The sequence below is a fragment of the Oxyura jamaicensis genome, chromosome 2 (genome assembly GCF_011077185.1).
Source record: "Oxyura jamaicensis isolate SHBP4307 breed ruddy duck chromosome 2, BPBGC_Ojam_1.0, whole genome shotgun sequence".
NCBI classification, from domain to species: domain Eukaryota; kingdom Metazoa; phylum Chordata; class Aves; order Anseriformes; family Anatidae; genus Oxyura; species Oxyura jamaicensis.
In genome coordinates, this window is record NC_048894.1 from 69034642 (window position 1) to 69054163 (window position 19522).

At 44.3% G+C, this 19522-nt stretch overlaps 1 protein-coding gene across 2 annotated transcripts in view; it reads right to left on the minus strand.

Annotated features, from left to right (window-relative positions):
• The window catches only part of BMP6 (bone morphogenetic protein 6), an 88360-nt gene extending 69322 nt beyond the window's left edge, over window positions 1–19038 (minus strand). The window contains exon 1 of one of the 2 annotated variants that reach the window (XM_035317336.1): window positions 18140–19038. In XM_035317336.1, coding sequence (XP_035173227.1) covers window positions 18140–18581 — 442 coding nt within the window. In that variant the 5' untranslated portion in view covers window positions 18582–19038. The remainder of the gene's footprint in view (window positions 1–18139) is intronic. The other variant, XM_035317335.1, reaches the window with a different exon arrangement.
• Window positions 19039–19522: the final 484 nt, after the last annotated feature.

The window sequence follows — 19522 nt, forward strand, 5'->3', positions numbered from 1 at the left end:
TTCACGTAAACCAACACTCATGTCTGAAATCTTTACTGACCAGTGACATTCAGCCAGTGCTTCTCCAAATATTATCATACATTATTATACCAGTATAAATGTCACAAGTCAGGCCAAAAAGCCACATTTCAGCAAAAGCAGATCCTTCCACAACAGCCAATGTACAGAAACTGCATTTTTTGCATCTCTTACAAGCTACCTCCAGTATCTTTCCTCTGCAATTTTAGATTTGCCTAAGAAGAAGCCAATTGTATTGAGCACAAGGTATAAAGTATGTGAGCACACACATAGACATATCTACAGGAAAAACTGTGAGAGGATGCAGGGTATGTTTTATCCTAATTGACCACTATTCCTGTAGCTCCTGAAATTAGAAACTGAAGCTTGTTAAACAAGGCCAGAGCTGTCAAATTTCTTAGCACGGCCAGTGTGCAATGAAGTAGGACATAATCATCACGTTCACTGTATTTATTTGGACCATAGCTTTTTCCATCCACCGGTGAGTCATCAGAGATTGATCCCAACTAGAGAAGAGCCTCAATGCATCTCATGGCAAAGGAGCCTGCTGGCACACAATTACCGAGTTACTGACAGTGACTCACTGGCAAAAATAACAACTGCAAGGGCTAAGACCAGCAAGGAAATTCTCCTCAAACCAAAACACAAGGAGAGTTTGCTGTCAGGTAAGTCTGATGACAGTCCACCTTGTGCCTGGGGATGTCACCCAGCACCTCTTTTACTTCTGAAGGACCTAAGGCACCTTGTTGATCTCTCCTGCTCCTGGGCATGTCCCCCCATCAGCTTACAGCTGCAGGTGTGGGTCTTTTACTTCTTTGCTATTAGTTTTCTTTCAGGGTAGGTGGTAGGTACAAGTCCTGTGACCTTCAAGAAATGTGCAGAATTTCTGTGGAGCTACAATACAGTTGTCTGCAATGGCCCTGAGGATCCTTGCTAGTGACACCATTTTACTTTTCTTCCCCACATTTGAGCTTTTTGTGTACACCATCACCTCTAAGGAAAGTAACAATTATTATACCCTAGCTTACTAGCTCTGCACTCCAAGCACAGACAGAAATACAAAAACAGTGGAATGAGGACATTTAAGTCTATCTCAATTATCTGCAAAACAGAACACAAAAAGTTTTCAAAGGCTGGAAAAAAAAATAAAAAAAAATAAAAAAATCCAAAGGATGAATTCTCTTCTGGCTACACAGAGAAGCAGGTGAACATATAGATGCCCTCAGCTGTGACCAGCAGGTGCCTAAAGGAACACCCCATGATGACCACATGCATTTAATTTTTTCATGTGGCAAGGTTAACAAAATAAGCTTAGAGAATGAATGTTACACAAGCAGAATGACTTAAAAATGAAGAAAAGACCAGTCAAGAAGAATCACACACCTCAGTCAAACATAGGAGAGTCTGCTTGCTTTAAATTTGATTGTAATTGGTTTCCGCTCACCTTCCAAAAATGTATTTAAAAAGGAAAACAGTATTTACATTGTAAGCTAAACCACAACCATTTTATTTATCTGTTATTTCAGTTTTTCCTTATGGCTTGTATTTAAAGACAACCCAGACAAGCCTACTCTCAACAGCCTCTTGACACACACTGTGTTTAACAAGAGAGAATAAAGAACATTATGATCAGTTTTCCTAGAAAAGGAGATAACAAGAAAAGCATAATAACATCATTTCCTCTTCAGCAGCTCTGTCAGACGTCCCTCCCAGGTGCCTCCAGACAGAGTCTGCTCAACACACGGCTGCCTGAGGAGATACAGGAGATGCCATGTGGGGATACTCCCGAAAGGGGACAGGGCTCAAAGGATCTGACAGAAAAAAGGCTTTTGTGATGGAGAGCCTGCCTGTTTTCTCAGCTCCATCAGTCAATCTAATGAAGATGGTAAATGTCTTGCCCCTGTAAACCTTGACTCTTCCACTGCAGCTCCACTTTCATGGCAATGAGACACTGTTACAAGTGTTTACACAGGTCTGAATCATGCAAACTAGGAGACATGAAATAAGAGGTAAAATGACCAAAAACTGCATCAACAAGAGCTGTGATTTCATCCAGCTGGAAACGTTATTTTTAGAAAACTCAAATCTCTTAGGCGTCATTCTTCAAGCCCACATTTGTGTTCTTTCTGCCCCAAAACTGCACAGATGAGAGCAAGGACCCATGCACATACGCTTTCCTCCAGTCCAGCTCATTTCTCCTGCCCCCAAGATTTCTCTCCTCATTCTCTGTGGCCATGAAGTCAGACATGGGTAACCAGCTCCAGTGACCAGCTGTACATGATCCACTTGTGACCAACCACAGCATCTGCTTCGACATCAGTGGAGTCTTTCATTTTATCTTGTGATAGTATCAGACAGTCTAAGGCTTTCTTTGCAGGGTTTTTCCCCAGTTATGCTTATAACTCCAGCCTCAGACAACTCAGGCTGCTTTCACAGCCCATCTGCCTCAAACAGCACTTAGATTATTTTTTTTTTTATTTTTTTTTCTACTTGAGTACAGCTTGGGTTTATTCAACCAGAAAGAGCAGAAATAGCGAAGTGCACACTTCATGCCACACATACTGACAGACGAGTACTCTGCAACCCAAAGACAGTAGTTTCCAAGCAGTTCAGACTGAAATTCCTTTGCCTGGGCTGTCTGGATAACTAACTTAAAACCTTCCAAGTCAAATCTGTGTTGACAGACCAGATGCAATTCTGCAGGGGATTCCCCACTCCCTCCACCTTGTTTCTTCAGGTCCCAGCAAGCATAAAGGCCTTAGTGGGAGATGCCTGGGGAGTCCTGACAGCAGCAGAGACCAAGGCAAAATGAATGTGCAGCTCTGCTATGGCTGCTTTAACTCTGAATGTGTGAGAGGTAGCAAGGAGTCCCACCAGGAGACTATGACAGAGCACTGGCAAGTGGTTTGGTGGGTCTTTTTTTAGAACAATTTCCCATCTGCATCAATTTCTGCAGTGGGGAATTGATACTGACCTCAGGTAACTTCCCAGGGAGAGGAGGGCCGTAGGACAAGGAAATACGTGGAGTGGAAAAAAGCCATGAATTCCAAGAATGAGAGTGAGCATCTCCATTCAGGTCATTACGACCTGGGCTTAGTGCACAATCCCTAAACTTGTCTTTGTTTTTGTTTGTACTTGCTAAGTGCAGGTTTTGCTGTCCTTACTCCTCAAATAGCGTCAATGAAATATATGGGACTATTTGCAGACTACAGCCTTCACTCAGGATAACTACTGCCTCTGAATCTGGTAGTAGGCAGTACTTTCAGCAGGAGAAACACACTAGAAAGCCACTGGTCAATATCAAAGCCTTCAAGTTTTCTTACTATTCCTTCACATTTTTGTAGCTTTTTAGAATTTTAGATAATTTATCTAAATTAAAAATAACATGTTTATTTAATCATGATCTCTCTCTCTCTCTCTAATTGCTAAGAAGACCTGTCGTACAAATCCAAGTTTTTTTCCATCTCAAATTGGTACAGTTCAAAGCCAAGAATACATATGTTGCTAGCTGGAAAATAAAGTGCTCTTGATTTCTAACTTTATTTTGGACAGTCAACTCCACGTTATTAAAAGCCAAATTCAGTAGTGAGAAAATATAGCTTCAGCTGTTTTGTGCGGGTTTAAAGTAGTATTTGCTTTATGAGTAAGAGATTCAATAATGTATATATTTACATAAAAATAGTTTTGATATTTAAGTTAACTTCTTGCCAGGCTAGTGCAAAAATGGAAATGTAACAAGCATAAACGCAGAAATGAGCCCCTACACTGTAAGTCTGCTATTTACAGTTTTTTTTTTTTTCTTGGCAATAAGACCTGAACGGTATGTTTTATAGCACTAGACCTAGCCACTCTGAGTCAATTTAGTGTTTATTGAAAGTGCCAGACTGACAGTTCAAGAATTAAATTCTCCACACGAGAATATAGTTTAGCAGGGGCAACAGCAAGAGCATTTCTAGAAACCTGGGCCACTGAAGTGCCTTGGTCATGTTTTGCAGACATGACAGAAGTCAAGATAGCACAGTTAGTTGAGTGAGCAGCAAGTTGAACACCCAAATATCTCCTGAGACCAAAGAGGTTTCTGAAGAGGGTGACACCACTACGTGCTACGGGAAGCACGCAACAAAACACCTCATATAATTTGAAGTAAAGCCCCAGATGGCTATGAAGTGCCTGAAACTTTTGAACTGGAGCTGCTGAGATGAAGACTTCTATTTCACACAAGATTTTATGTTTGCAAAACATGCATAGATTTGAGGAAAGAGACAATTTGCCATTCTCAGGGCTTCTAGGCAACTAGCCTCCCCACATAGAAAGGACAAGCAACAGAAAACCAGGACATAACAGAAACCTGCCTTGTTTGCAAGTGCCCTGAGCAAAGCATACATCCTCCCAGCAAGACACATGAAGCCAAGCCGGTCGAGGACCAGGCACACCTCCTGACAAAAAGCCCTCACAGGTACCATCAGAGGACAATTCCCTAACTGCTCCGATAAGTTATACTCAGTGATTCATATTCTGTCTTACCTATTCCCCTTTACTTTCCACGTGAACTATCTAGCTCCTTTAGACTTCTCTTTTCTCAAAGCAACAGAGGAAAAGAGATCTTTTTAATCCCAGGTGAGGGTAGGTGATGCACAATATGATGTCAAGCACATTATAGGAGCCCTACTGTGCTAGGTCTTGGGATGACCATACAGCAGTGACTAAATAATTGATGTGATGGACAGAAGAGTTTGGAAGCTGTCTTTTCTACAACAGTAACCAAGACTGTTTCTTTTTTTTTTTTTTTTTTTTTTTTCCCAGAGCAATTAGTCAGCTTAGGGATGTCAAAACATGTAACTGTACATCAGGCCAAATTGCAGTGTAAGTGCCACTGTATTTGCCAATGACATAGCAGGCTTTGCCCCAATGTTTCTGATGTTTGAAGTCTCATGTCCCTTGTTCTGCAGGACTCCGACAGGCATTTTAATAATGACAAAATGACAGACAAATAAATTCATTTATAAATAAATAATAAATAATATTATAAATAAATTATATTATATTTATAAACAAATAATAAACCCTGGATGACCAAACTGATGACATATCAAAATGAAAAAGAGAAATATAAAATATATAAGTATACATCCGCTAAGCCTTCAGTTACCAGTTCAGACCCTTTTACTAAAAGTTCACAACTGGCTCATCAAAACTTAGTCTGACAGTCTCAACTAAATGGCCTGGCAACTAAAAAGTCATCTAGTCATCTTTGCATTCTAGTTACCCAACAGCATCATAAATAGAGGAAAACATATCAACAGAAACAATTAATCAGAGCTGAGGATAGTCTTGATCCTTACTGCAGCCTCATATGTTACATATTTTTTCTGCAGTGATCTCACTAGCAATGCATCACTGTTTTTAACCACTCTGAGCACTGATTCTGTGCTCAGCAGCTGTGTTTGTTTACAGGGCTAGAAATTAGCACAGGACAAACGGACTTTATCCAACTGATTTTTTTTTTTTTTTTTTGGCATTTTCCACTACACTTCACAATATATTGGTCCTCATAGTCCAATTATGTATTTGCCACTGATGCTGGCCAAGGAGAGCAGATAAGCAAAGATGGTGCTTGCTGTTACTGCACGGGGAAGCTCCAAATGCAGGCTCCCTGATTGCTAAGCATGGCTAAGACACTTGTAGCCAAGGAAGTCCACTACTGTATTGTTCATGCTTTTTTTACTAGAAACATAAAGAATGTCATCATAATCCATCCTGCACTTTGCACCATGCCAGTTCAGTAAAAGTGATGAAATCCAATGATATTTTGTACTTAGAGGGACCTGTCAGTGCCCTTCACACTTATAACTGGCTGGATTCCAGTTCTAAAAGCCAATTCCAAAAGACTGTTAGCCAAATTTCAGACAAGTCAGCCCTAGAATCATTTTCCACTTCAAAGTCCACATGCTATTTAACAGAAAGTTACTTAAAAACAAATAGACGAGCAGCCCTGTGCCCTTATGTATTTTTAATCTCCTTGACACTTTTCTTATAATCGAGCTGGGGAGGGGTTTGGTTTTTCCCTGACCCCTTTTATGACAGACATTTAAAAAGGAGTTACTGGACTTACTCGGATGCAGCAATGAACAGTCCTGCCCTAGTTCTCGCATGCATGAAGGTAAATGTATTTTTAAATGTTTGCCCTAATTATTCAGAGTATTTTTGCAAGTGACCCCTATTTATGTTAGAGCTTACACAACAGATAAACACAGCATGCATCAAGTTGTAGTTTACAGACTGTTTATGTCTTCCACTCTGCTACAAACACTCCAGTCCTATCTTATAAACTGTGTCATACAGAAACTATCAAACAGCCTTCCGAGCAGCTGCTGAAATCCTGGTATTCAAACAATTTCTCCACACAAATATTCAAAACTGTCCACGAGTTCATCACCAAACCTTAATCATGCACCCCACTGGACAGAACATGGTTAAAAGTACTATGAAATTTTTGAAATTTATATTTTCTTCGGAAGCAATAAAGCATATTTCTGGGAACAGTTGCAGGGCATTTCGTTTCTGAGAGACTGCATCTCACTATTTTTAACTTTGGTGCATGCAACAAAGTACATATTTATCTGATAATTTCAAATAATAGCAATTATGATGTTCTGACATCACAAGACACATGAAGAACGCTGTCAAAGTAATATATTGCACTTTGCTGCGTAATTATGTTGGAGCAGAGTGTTGGAAAACTTAGTATAATCATTAGCCGAGTGCTGAATGTTTTGATTGTCAGACAGGTTGTATATGATGCAAATATATGACTCAGAAATGATTTCACATAAACATTTTGGTAACAGTAATCTGACTCATAACCTCCAACATAGAAAATAACAAGCTTCACAAAACATCTGTGCACTCGGAGCAACCCAGCCTCACAGCAACCTTTGGAAACCTTGCAGTGCCAAAAAACGAGGGAGCCCAGTCTCTGAAGACCCAAAGTGGAGAGGTGCTGAAATCCACCCTCCCAAACAAGTCAAAGCACCTGGGGTCAGAGGGCAAGCCCACAGCAGGGGCAAAGCAGGCTGCAGTTCCCACTGGGAATCTCTGCCAGACAGCCACGATATTTATTCTGTCTGATAGCCTGCCTAGTGGGCATTGCTTAGTTCAGGTCCACATTTAACAGGGAAAACACAAGAGGAAAGGTTTGTTGTTATTCTACTCGAAGCCTTGCCATGTCAAGCATGACACAATGCACAATTCATCCGCTATTTATTTTTTCATTCATTACAAGATGGACAGCTTCTTTCACTGCCCCTTTCCGAAGACAAATGTGCGGTCTTGAATGACAAGGAGGATTTACCGTCTGTTATTTCAGAGGAGGTTTGCCATGTTTATTCTGGAAAGTGCCATGAATTAATGAACTATCTCTTCAAGCCCCAGTGAAGCTGAGCTGCCAGCTCAACGGCTGCCAGAAGCAACAGAATGTTTTGGGACCCCATAAAATTATTTTTACTGAGGCTAGTGATAGCAAAAGCATCAGGCGGACCCAACTCCAATAGCTCCTGCAATATAAAGAAGTCATTATAAAGGCTTCAGCCATTACACTGTATTTTTTTTCAGAGATTTTTAACAAAAGTATCAGTTAACTCAGAACACCTACTTTTAGCCTCCCTGCAGCATGGACATTGCTTTACCTAAACAAATCCCTTTCACTGCCTTCATGTCACCAAAAGTCAACCAAAACTTTACTAGGCTCTCCAACATTTTCAAGTGTAAAGCGTGCCAGCCTGTGACCTCTTTCATCTTTCCTGATGAAATCCTCTTGGACACTAGCCTATGCCAATGTATCAGAGATTCAACAGACACATAAAAACAGAGCTATTTTCAGAAAAGATTCAACTATTGTTAATTCAATATACATTAAAAATAGAACTGCATTCAAACATAATCTTAGCTCCCCAGGCAATATTAGTAACCTGTGAGAAAACTGTCAAAAGCAGGGAGAGCTCAGGGAAGGAGATGCCCCCAAATCCCTCCCCTCCTGGACAGCCTCAGGGTGGCCGAGCTATGCTCATGGCCACACAAGCCCACCTCTGCCCCATGCCATGTACTCCACTGGACAGGGCAAATAGTATGTATCAGGTACAAATGGACAACTGGTGAATATTGTGTTCAGAGAACACCCACAAAAGTGGAAGGTTATACCAAAGCCAAGCTGCTCACAAGCATGTCTGAGGAGCCATGTCCCTGAGGGAGGGTGCCCACAGAACATCATACAATGCTGGTGAGGAAGGTTCAACACCAGGGAGGACCACAGAGCACGTAAAGTGAGAAGCTGTGGTGTACAGATGACTGATACTGCAACCTGGGGGAGGATGGATTTTGCCAAATAAGAGTGTACTGTGCGAGCCACCTGGAGGCCTGCCAGGCCAGAGATGCGGTTTCGTGGTTAGATCACAGGGCCGCGAGCAAGAACCTCGCAGCCCCCCGGTCTGGTCGTGTCCTCTGAGCCTCCATTCAGCTGTTCGGAAAATGAATATAATGGCCATTTACATTAGTCAGAGCACACTGTAAGACTTCAATGCTTGTGAAGTGTTTTCAGGCCCTGGATAAAAGATAGTCGTATCCTTGCATTGTATAACAGGCAAGGAGCCCTCCACATCCTGCACAATGGAACATTTTTGGAGAGGATGGCTGCTACAGTCATTAAAGTGTAAAAACCATCACATGCGAGAGACAAAACACAGACATCTTGAAGTGAAAATACTGCTTGCCCTGCATTCAGCAAACATTTTTTCTCCAGCTATCTTCCATAGCATACTAAGTAGGAACTTCCTTAAGTATGAGAACTTTTTTTTTGTATCCCTCCTTTCCTCACTCCCTCTCTTTCCCTTCTTTTTTTTTTTTTCTTTTTCTTTTCTTTGGGGGGGAGGAATTTAACAAAAAAAAAAGAGATTGAAAGAACAAGCCAAGAGATTCACAATCACTAAAGCTTGCAGAACATACAGTGAATTTTGGCAGGACATGCATGTTTATTCTTTTCATATGCTGTTTAAATTATTTTTATAAACAAGTCATTATCTTGCATAGCCACTGCTTGGTCCCTTTCATGTTGAAGACGTTTGATGTTACAATAATTAAGTAAAAGGGTCTGCATGCCTGAAATGCGGTCTCAGGATGATGGTTTGTGGGCAAGAGAAACTGCTGTTTTTCTAAAATGAAGGGTTTATTCTCTAGACTTCATCATTTCAATCACATACCTGGATTCTGTACTTTCAGATCAAACCTTTGTACAGATATCAAAATACAAATTACATAACTAGCTTAAATTTTAGAACCATGCTCCCACCATTTTGCACTAAAGATCATGCACAGCTGAGTCACGCACTGCAATGAGAAAAACATATTTAGTGACAGGAACTACTACTGAATTAATCCTGTCCATTCATTATAAAGTTGATGCTTAAAAATAAGCACACATCTTCTTTCACTCACGTATGTAACTGGGACTCGGGATCTTCTGGTTCTCCACGGCTGTTACTGAGATTTTTAAATCCTGGCTTGGTGAATCACTGCTCAGCGTTCCTCACTAACCCAGAGGAACATGCCTGAGATGTAGGCTTTAATCCCCAGTTCTTGGGTAAATTAGGGTGCCTAAATGCTACCCCTCTGCAGGATGGGGCCCCACATCCCCTCCAGCCTGTGGCACCCAGAGGGTGTTCCACTGCTGGGATCCTAGGGGAGCCAAGCCTGACCCTGGCAAGGTAAGGAAGGTCAGGGGAGAGCTGGTGGAAAAGCCTCTAGGGCTTGCATGCAAATGTATTGAGGAACTGGGCTTAATCTGCTTTGGATAAAAGGGTAAAATGTTTCAGGATGAAGGGAGTGAGGTACCGGAACAGGCTGTCCAGAGAAGTCGTGGATGCCCCACCCCTGGAAGTATGTTCAGACCAGAGTTGGATGGGACTTTGGGCAACCTGATCTGGTGGAAGACATCCCTGCCATGGCAGGGAGGTGGACTAGATGATATTTAAGGTCCCTTCCAATGCGAATTATTCTGAGAGTCTATCACAACTGTGCTTAAGCAGAAATAAAGCCCCATCCACTTCTTTATTCCCCAGTAAAGATCCTTATTCCACATACTTTTAATGAGGTTTGAAAAATACGGAAGACTACACATTCATGTCTAAACAGCTTTTATTACACAGTTTACGAAGACGGAGGCAGACAACTATTTTACGTCTTGTAGATGCTTGTTCTGGTTCAACATTATTTCCAACTAATTTGGACAATTTTATTCCCTGTAAGAGGACTGGGATTGACTGCGTACAGTTTTATTCTCCCTGATTCATCTCTCAAGCGTTCTGGAAACTCCAGGGAGCAGCGGTCAGGAGACACAATGATGCAATACAGCTCCTCCGTTTCAGACAAAAACTACAGACCCTTTTCGCCAACACCTCTTTGCTTATGGGTGTGAATATCACAGCCTGCCCACAGGCTTTAATCTGTTCTCATTTTTTACATGATCCTTGTTGCCTGGTGTGAAGCTAAATGAGTACGCTTCAATAGACATTATGTCACCCCTTAGCCCTTACACAAACACAGTGTCTAATACCTTGACCATACACACCATGCACACGTAATGCAGTAAATGACAAGATAAGAATGTTGCCTCTGCGCTTGCATGAAATAGCACAGTTTTGTGTTTTAAACATAGCATATTTTACAGCCTCCACCTGATTAAAAAAAAAAAAAAAAGTGGCTCTCCTTTCACCCCAGTAAGTTTTCGGCTTGATCAAATGTATCTTATTTACATGGGAGTTTCAAGCAGTTGATTCATGTCTTCCTTACTGCGAATGACTATTAAATTATATGGTGTGACATCTTTGGAATACCATTTGAAAAACACATTCTCATTTACTATCAGGAAATTTGACTTCTTCAGAACAAGTGTTAACAGTGCCTTGATTAATTTGTAAAGCTATTCAAGCCCTGAAGTACATCTGCACACTGAAAGTATTTCAAATACTGTGCTTCTGTTTTCATTTTCAAAATGTTTTTATTTATACACTAATATTTGACCTATGAATATTCCAAGTTTACATGGAGCCAGCTGTTCTAAATTCTGGTTATACTGAGCATTCGTGCAAAACATCAGGTGATATCATTGGATATTTTTAAGGGTAAAGTTCACAGGAAAGCAGTTATGTATTCTTGTGATTAACACCACATTGGATCAAAACAGTCATGTCTAGCTCTCTTAAAATACAGCTACTGTTTTAGTTAGCAGAACACTTCAGCTCTGTCTACATTATACTTTTTTTGCCAAAAAAATCCCACTGTTGCCACGACTGATTCAATTCTGTCATTGTGCTATGATGAACACTGCAACGTGAAAGAGAGAGCTGCAGGCATTTCTGTCAAAATCTTTGTGCCCTTGAAAACAAAACAAAAATCATCTTATGCCATCACAATAAATAACTAAATAAATAAATAAAATCCACACCCTAAAACCCATCCAATTCTATGCAACTGTCTCCTGGCCTTGGAATCTAACTAATTGAAAGTTCAGGAAATACCAGACCCAGTCCAAAGTGGGTTTTATAAATCAAACTGCAGCATGACCCTCCAAACACCCCTGCAATCCCAGCAAGGCTCAGCTCCCTTAATTAAGGTTTTTATTATTATTATTATTTTTCCCTGCAGCAGCTGAATCCCTGTGCCCTCCCAAAAATGCCACTATCCTGGGAACTGGCCCCAGGTGCAAGGTACAGGGCTTCAGAGCACTCTGGGAGGAGACAGGAGGCACTGTTACTCCTCCTTGTCCAGCCATGAAAGGTCGAAAGAGACAAGTCACTGGCCAGTTTTCACATGTATCTGGTGAATCCCAGCCTGGATCGCCTTCTCCATACATCAAACAAGAAACCTTGGGACGACCCAGTGTCACCCTCCAAAGAGTTCAAACAGAAGAGACTTTCTGGACCTTGACCTTGGTCTCCCACACACTGGTGTGATGCCTGCTAAAGCAAATGGGACTCTCTCAACCACGAGAGATTATTCCATCCATGCATTATCATAGAATCCCAGAAGGGTTCAGGTGGGAAGGGACCCATGGAGGCCACCTGGTCCAACCTCCTGCTCAAGCAGGGCCACCCAGAGCAGGCTGCCAAGGTGGCTTTTGAAGATCCCTATACTGCCTGTTCTCTGTTTCACATCACTACATAAATGGTCAAACGGAAATGCTAATCCGTTGGTAGGTGGAGTGTACTTAAGAGCACTGCTGTGCCACTGCTGGGAAACAGCAGAAACACACAATGGTACTGTTTATGTCTCAAGTAACTCGTACTTTCCTCTAACGCCGCACAAGTTAGCAATGATGCAAGATGACTTAAAAAGAATCATGCCTCCACAGCATGGAAAGTCTAAACACCACCTTCCTTCCTCCTAAATCACAAACACCACTTAAAAGTTTATATTTAAAACTACGAGAGAGAGCGTCACCACCGTGATATGCTGGGCCAGGCTCAGCAAGGACATGTAGCTCCTTGGCAAAGGCGTGAGCCAGCAGCAAGAAGTCCCTGCAGGAGCTCAGCACAGGACATCCACGATGGCTGCCCAGGTAATTTGCTGATGAAATATTCAGCGGAAAGGAAGCTCTGAAAAAAGCACCTTTCTTAAAGAAGCAGTTTGGTTTCAGCTTTGTTTGAGTCACAAAAAGAATTAGAAAATGCTGCTTTAATATTTTCAAAACAAATAAACACACACACACACCTAGGTTTGTATTACAAAATGCAACTTCTTATTTATATACACATACAAAGTTTGGCTTGAATTGATCAAGACCACTTTGGCAATACTTACTTTTTCTATTTACAATCGCTTTTTTATCTTTTTTCCCTCACCCAAATTTAGGACAGTGTAAATTTTTAAGCTCTATAAAGCTTTCAGAAGATAGAGAATAGTCCTGGCTAATCTTGCATGATCTGGTTCGAATAGCTCAGTCTCGATGACACTGACACCTGGATACAAACGTGGCCCTCCACCAATGTCGACACTGCAGGTTTTGATCAGCAGCTTCTCCTGGAGCCACAAATCTGTCCAAAGCCAGAAAGATTCCTGTAGTCACCCAAATTCATAGCATGAAGAAGCTAAGGACTTCTAAAAAGTCCTTCTAAAAAGGGAAAGAGCAATCAAAGGATGACGATGGACTGTTTGCCTTTTCTTTAATCCTGTCATCAGTCAGCTATGTGCCAGCAGGCAGCTAGCAAGCAGCAAGTTCAGGAAGATGACATACATGAGGACCTTGAGCTGCATCAGTTGAACAGATAATATAAGGCTGCTCTCTGACACTTGGGATCTGTCTTGGCATTAAAACCCAGCACACTAGTCTTGGCAGATGTCAGTAAGCTTATTCCCATCATCAGCTTCATGATTTCTAATACTGGCCTGCTCTGGACACACGTGGAGGAGGATGCTCGCATGCCGAGAGAGCGAGGCTTTACACAGCCAGCTGGCAGCACAGCCAGATACACAGCATCACACACTCCAGTTATTCCCTGTGAGTAGATGTCTTGACCTTTACAACATGTGGCCAAGAGTATAAACAGATGGGATGACAGTATGAATGGTAAGATCCCATCACTATAATCACGCCATGTCCCTGATACATCTTGGTTACCGAATTCCATATCCCCTGACACCAAGCACGATAGCACGTAATAAGACAGGTAGGCTGATCAGATGCTGCTGAAGAAAAAAAATAAAAAATCCACTGCTTTAGAAATTAACATGGAGTCATGCTTCCTTCCCATGAAAAGCCATGGTTCTTGTGTGTAAGTGCTTGCCATGGATTTATGCAAGATCATTCCTAGAAGGAAATCTGGATAGTGCCTGCTGCCAAAAGAGATGAAGAGAGGACTTAGAAGACACCACATCCATAAGTTGCTGCTTTGTAGGCAAACTGAGAGAGAGAATTTGTATAGCAAGCTTTATGCTGGCAGGGAAGACACTAATTGCCTGGGTTTTGGGGATTCAAATATTCAAGAAGCTTTTCAACATGGCCACAACTCAAATCATACAGAAAAGCTTCAAGGATGATCTGGGTTTTCCTTGGGTTTGCCCTAAGTCTTTCCAAGAGACCCATGGGTCTTGTGACTTAAAGGTATGAGCCTTTTCAGTTAAAGTAGAAAAGCCTTCTGGAGTCTTGTTTCTGCTGATACAAATTGCACGTACAGCTCTCTAAAGGAATCAGCTAGTGAAAAAGGGACCAGAGAACATCTCCTTTTCGCTTCAGCAATGATGATTCAGAGGAAATCAGGGGGACATCAGATCAGTCACAGCCCCCAGCCCATGCCTGCAGTTTGGTTTGAATAGTGACTCCTCTCTCCTCATCTCCTTGGACTTAGAGAGCAGGGATTTGCTGTGAGGGATTTGATACATCTCTCACTATAGCAGCCTTGGAAGAAAAACAGAAGGATTTTTGCCTGAGCCTAGCCCTCAGTCCAGCGTAACTCCCTCAAAGAGCAATGTCCATACCGATCCCAGCTCATACCAAGAGGATGAAGAAGATTTAACCCTACTAGGTGCATGAGGAAGGTATATTAGTCAAATAGATAATATTAACACATTTTCCTTCCTCCAAAAAAGCACTGTGTCAAGATGTACCAGTGCTACATTTAGATCAGGGATGTTCCTGAAGAGGAACAGTTTCATGAGAATATTCATTGATCTATAATGCCCCCTCCAGTACCTCAGCCCCTGCCGTACAACCATTCCCTTGGCACACTATTTAGGTGCCCTGGTTGATGTAATAAACCTCAGATAGAGAGATCCAAAACACAGATTTTTCTGTCTGAACTCGATATCCAGGCTTCCCATGAGGGAAATGGAAAGAAATGGCACTTTTTGAGTGCCTCATCCCGGTGAAAATGCCTGAAATAAGATACTTTGGGGATCATCTTCCCATAATAGGAAACAGGTTTACCTGGGATAGCCAGTATTTTCTATCAAAATCTCTTTTGATATCTAGATAGACAAATGAAATTTATTCTCTAAATTATATGAACTGGTTTGAATCTTCTGTGTGTTTTCACTTGCAACAGAAACAGACACTTATGATACTCCCTGATACTGCTTCCCAGGTGCCTAACAAAGCAAAGTGCTAAATATCTCCTAGGAATTTTGAGTTCTCCAAGTTTCCCTGAAGTTAGCCCCTCAGGGAATCATTGTCCACATCTCGCAAGTCCATACAACAGTGCAGACATCACTAAATATGCAAGACAAATCCCACACTCTACACTTTGAATATTGATGTTTCTTGTCCTTTCAGTCAGAGAGCAGCTCCCTGTATTTGGGGAACCTCTAACTCCTTTGTGCACACCCCATTTTCTTTTTTTCTTAATAATAATAATTAAAAATAATAATTTTTAAAAATCACGTTAAAAATCAGCAGAGACTACAAGCTACTGGCTCTTTTCAGGTTAGAGTGCTGGAAAAATTAAATGTAATTTTCAAGGAGCCTTAACACCTTCAGACTTTCACAACAAAGCAGGAGTTCTCCATGCAGCTGATCTAGGCAATGGCTTTGCAGCACAACAAAAAGCACTACATCAAATATTCACCTGGTTCTGTGCTGCAGCAGAAGCAGCATGAGCACCTGAAGGCAGGTCGCAGCAGCTGCCCATTAAACAGAAAGAGGCACGTGGCTGTCTTTCATACCTTTTTTCACATGCACACAGTAGTTCCCCAATATCTACACACTTCCTTCATCCACACACACCTTCAAGGCGATCTGTGTGAGGTATACTCAAATAATACCGCACACCTCTGGTTCTGAGAAAATGGCAAGGGCCACTGAGATCTCTTTGGTAACTGTCACTTCAGTAATGAAAAGACAACTCTTTAAGGTTGAACATGGACCCAGCTCTTCAGAAGCTGATTTTAACCAAACACAAGTTATTATAGGAGGCTTGACCCTATGCAGAAACTCCCAAATAAAATCCTTCTGGCAGGATTTGCTTATAAGGACACTTCAGCTGTGAACTTTCAGGATTGCTTGGCATACATCCTCCTGGAATAGTCTGTGTCCTTCAGGGGCAGGGCTCTTCCCTTTCTGCTCTGGTCTCACCATCCGTGTCTGCATTTTCTAGACTACACCCTAACAAACCACTCCAATAGATCACAGGCTGGCTTTCACCCATCGCACCTTCAGTTACCATATCACAATATAACCTCTGGCTTCCTCTAGTCCTCTGCCATGAATTATTGTTTGTTGGAAACAATAATTCCATATACACATGAAGAAAAATAAAATGACTTGACAAGTCAGAGGAGCTACAGAGAACAACTGAAGAGTTCTTTGGTTTCAGACAGTCACTCTGCAAGCACTTTGGTAACAAACAATCATGTTCAATGACATTACGGTTTATGACTCGGAACTTGGAAGTTGATGAGAAATTTCTGTAGTTGATTCATACTTCCTGAAACTCCTAACCAGTGTTTCAATTGTGCGATTTTACTACATTACATGATTACTTTTCCTTGTTGTTACATAAGTGTCTAGATAGACACAATTATTAGAATTGATTTGAATCGTATGAATACTTTTATTTTCAAAATTCTTTCAGGTCTACCGTCTAATACTGCTTGCCAGATGCTTTATAGAGGTGGGTGCTAAAAACCTAAAAACACCCCTTGCTCAAATTTCTCCCTGAAATCAGCTCCTCTGGGAACTGCCCAGCACTTTGCCAAGCACCCCTCAAGTAAAATGTGCTGTGGGGATTGCTAACAGACAGCTACAGGGATGATGCCATGCTTACTAAAATCACGTGCTCCATGCACAGATCTCTAAAGTCCCCAAGACAAAGGAGAGAGATGCTGGCAGCAGCTCTGTTTGCCCAAAGGACAGGCAGATGTGGGAGGGGAGCAGCGCAGCAAAAGGGAGCACAGAGGTACCTGCTCTCTGGTTGCAAAATCCACACGCTATTTCCACGTCTCAGGGGCTGAGCTAGCCACGGACTCTGCTGGCTTTGCTGCCAGCTGGCTTCAGGATGCTGCACTCAAAAGCAGCACAGCAAACACTCGCAGTGTGAGGGGAGCACCTCTGACCTGCCCAGGGATTTCCATAGGGTACAAAAATCTCCCAGCCCCAGGGACTAGGGCTAAATCTGTTCTAAATACATATACTAAGGTTCAGAGCTATTGAATGCAACTACCAGTGCTGATAACTCGGATGGATTTCCCACTCCTGAGACGTACCCTTGCCCTAGATTAGGAAACACATGAAATGCACACCAATTTGTATCTGTCAAACACCACAAGCTGTTTGCAGGTGCCTGATGTGCAGCTCTGCAACCACTGGTGAAAAGATCCAGTTTTCAGCCGACTCGCTGCTGAGATGCTCGAGCTTCACAGGAATTCACTAAAAAAGGAACTGCAATTTGCCAACTGAAATATTTTCATTCTCCACATTAGGCTGAATCTAATTACACTGTTTCCTTATAATAGCAGGCTAGCATTCAGGGCTCCTTCAAGTAAAAAGCTTAATGGCTTTCCCACTGAAATTCCCACCTCGGAGCCCTTTGCAGCAGCAACATGCTGACAGCATGATTTGTTTGAAGAGCAGGTTGACGTCTAGCAGAAATTATTTCAAGATTTCTATCACATTCCCGGGCTCGAGCACCAGAACAGCTGACACGGAGTCACGTATATTCATCCCCGCACTAGCTCGAACGGCTCAAAAGAGACGAAAGGGACAGCAGGGGCTAGGAGGGGAGGCACTCTGCCCCAGCTCCGGGAGCATCGGTGCAACCTGCGCTCCCACGGCTGTGCACGGAAACCCGTGCAGAGTGGTTTTAGCCCCAAAGGGCACTGAGCTCTGGGCTCATCACAGCAAAAAATGCAACTTTTAATGATTTGTTTTTATTATTATTATTATTTCTCTGTTTGGGCACCTTTGCCTGGTCAACGTCGGAGGGTGCGGAGGGATGCTTCGCCCTCACCCGCAGCAAACCCGGCGCAACCCCAGCGGGCTCCACTCAGTTCCCAGCCTCCGGCCCCTCGCCCTGCATCCCCGGCGGGGACTTGCGCGGCCGCTTAAGGCCCCCTGCTCCACACCCGTGCAGCCTGCACTCACCCAGGTTGACGAAGCTCATGACCATGTCGGCGTCGTTGAGGAAGGCGCTGTCCTGCGCGCTGGGCACGGGCACGGGCACCGGCTGGCGACCACGCCGATCCGCAGCCGCGGTGCCCTCCGCAGCCTCTGCCAGGGCGTGGTAGAGACGCAGCATGAAGCGCGGAGCCGCCGGCAGCCTCCCCGGTGCCGGGGCCAGAGGCTGCCGGGGCGGCGGGCGCGGACGGTGCGGCAGCCCCAGGACGGAGAGGATCTCCCGCTGCATCTCCCGCTTCTCGTGCGATTTCAGCCGCCGGTAGAGGAAGCCCGAGGAGGCTGCGGGAGGAGGCTGCGGCGGCTCCCCGAGGCTGCCTCCCTCCGCGGGCTCCGTGGAGCGACAGGAGCCCAGCAGCAGCAGCAGCATTGCCCAGCAGCAGCAGCAGAGCCAAGCCAGCCGCCGCGGCATGGCGCCGGGCCGGGCGGAGGCAGGCGAGCTCCCCACTTCCCCCCTCTCCCCTGGGGCTCCCCGCAGCCCTCCAGCCTCTCCCTCCCCCCCCCCCGGCCCCCCCGCGACACCCTAACGCCGCGGGCCGGCGGGGGGCAGCCGGGCCAGGGGGGCTCAACGCTCGGCCCCCCCTCCGCCGCCCATCGCCGCTCAGGTGAGCCGGGGGGCTGCCCCCCGGCCCGGCTGTTGGGTGCACGGCTCAGCTCGCCATGCCCGTCGAGGAAGCAAGACGATGATGCTGAGGGTGATGCTGAGGATGAAGAGCGGACTTCGCCCCCTTCCCCCCGCTGCAGCCGAGGGGCTCCCGTCCCGCAGGCTGCAGCCCCGCTCCGGCCAGCCCGTGGGGACCGGGGCTGCAGGCGGCCGAGGCAGATCAGCAGCGCCCCCGCCTCTCGCCGGGGCGGGCGGCCGCTCCTCCGGGGCGGGGAGCCGCAGAGGGCGCAGGTAGCGCTGCCCCGGGGCGGAGCGGGGCGGGGGGAACGGGGAAAGGGCCGGGGAGGTGGGCACCGGCCGCAGGTTGCGCCCCCGGAGCCTCCGAGCAGCACTGCCCCCCGAAAACAACGGGGATTTTTCGCTCGGAGGAGAAAAGTAAATGGGGTGGCGGGGAAAAGCGGCTCGTTCCTCCTGTCCGCAAGATTTAGGGAACGCGGGTTGTTTGTTACGGAGGTGGGTGGGCTGCTGTTCATCTGAAAACATCCTGCGGTGAGTGGGTTACAACACCAGGTCCCTTTTCCGAGGACACCCGGCAAAGTTCTGCCGCAGGACACGCACTAAGCACAGGTGAACCCCTCCGGGTCACTGACCAATGCAGTACCGATCCACACGTGTGTTTTGGGAAAAGGTTCTCCTGCTGTAAAGGAACAAGCCGGTTCTGACAGAAAATATCTGGGATTGCAGCTCTG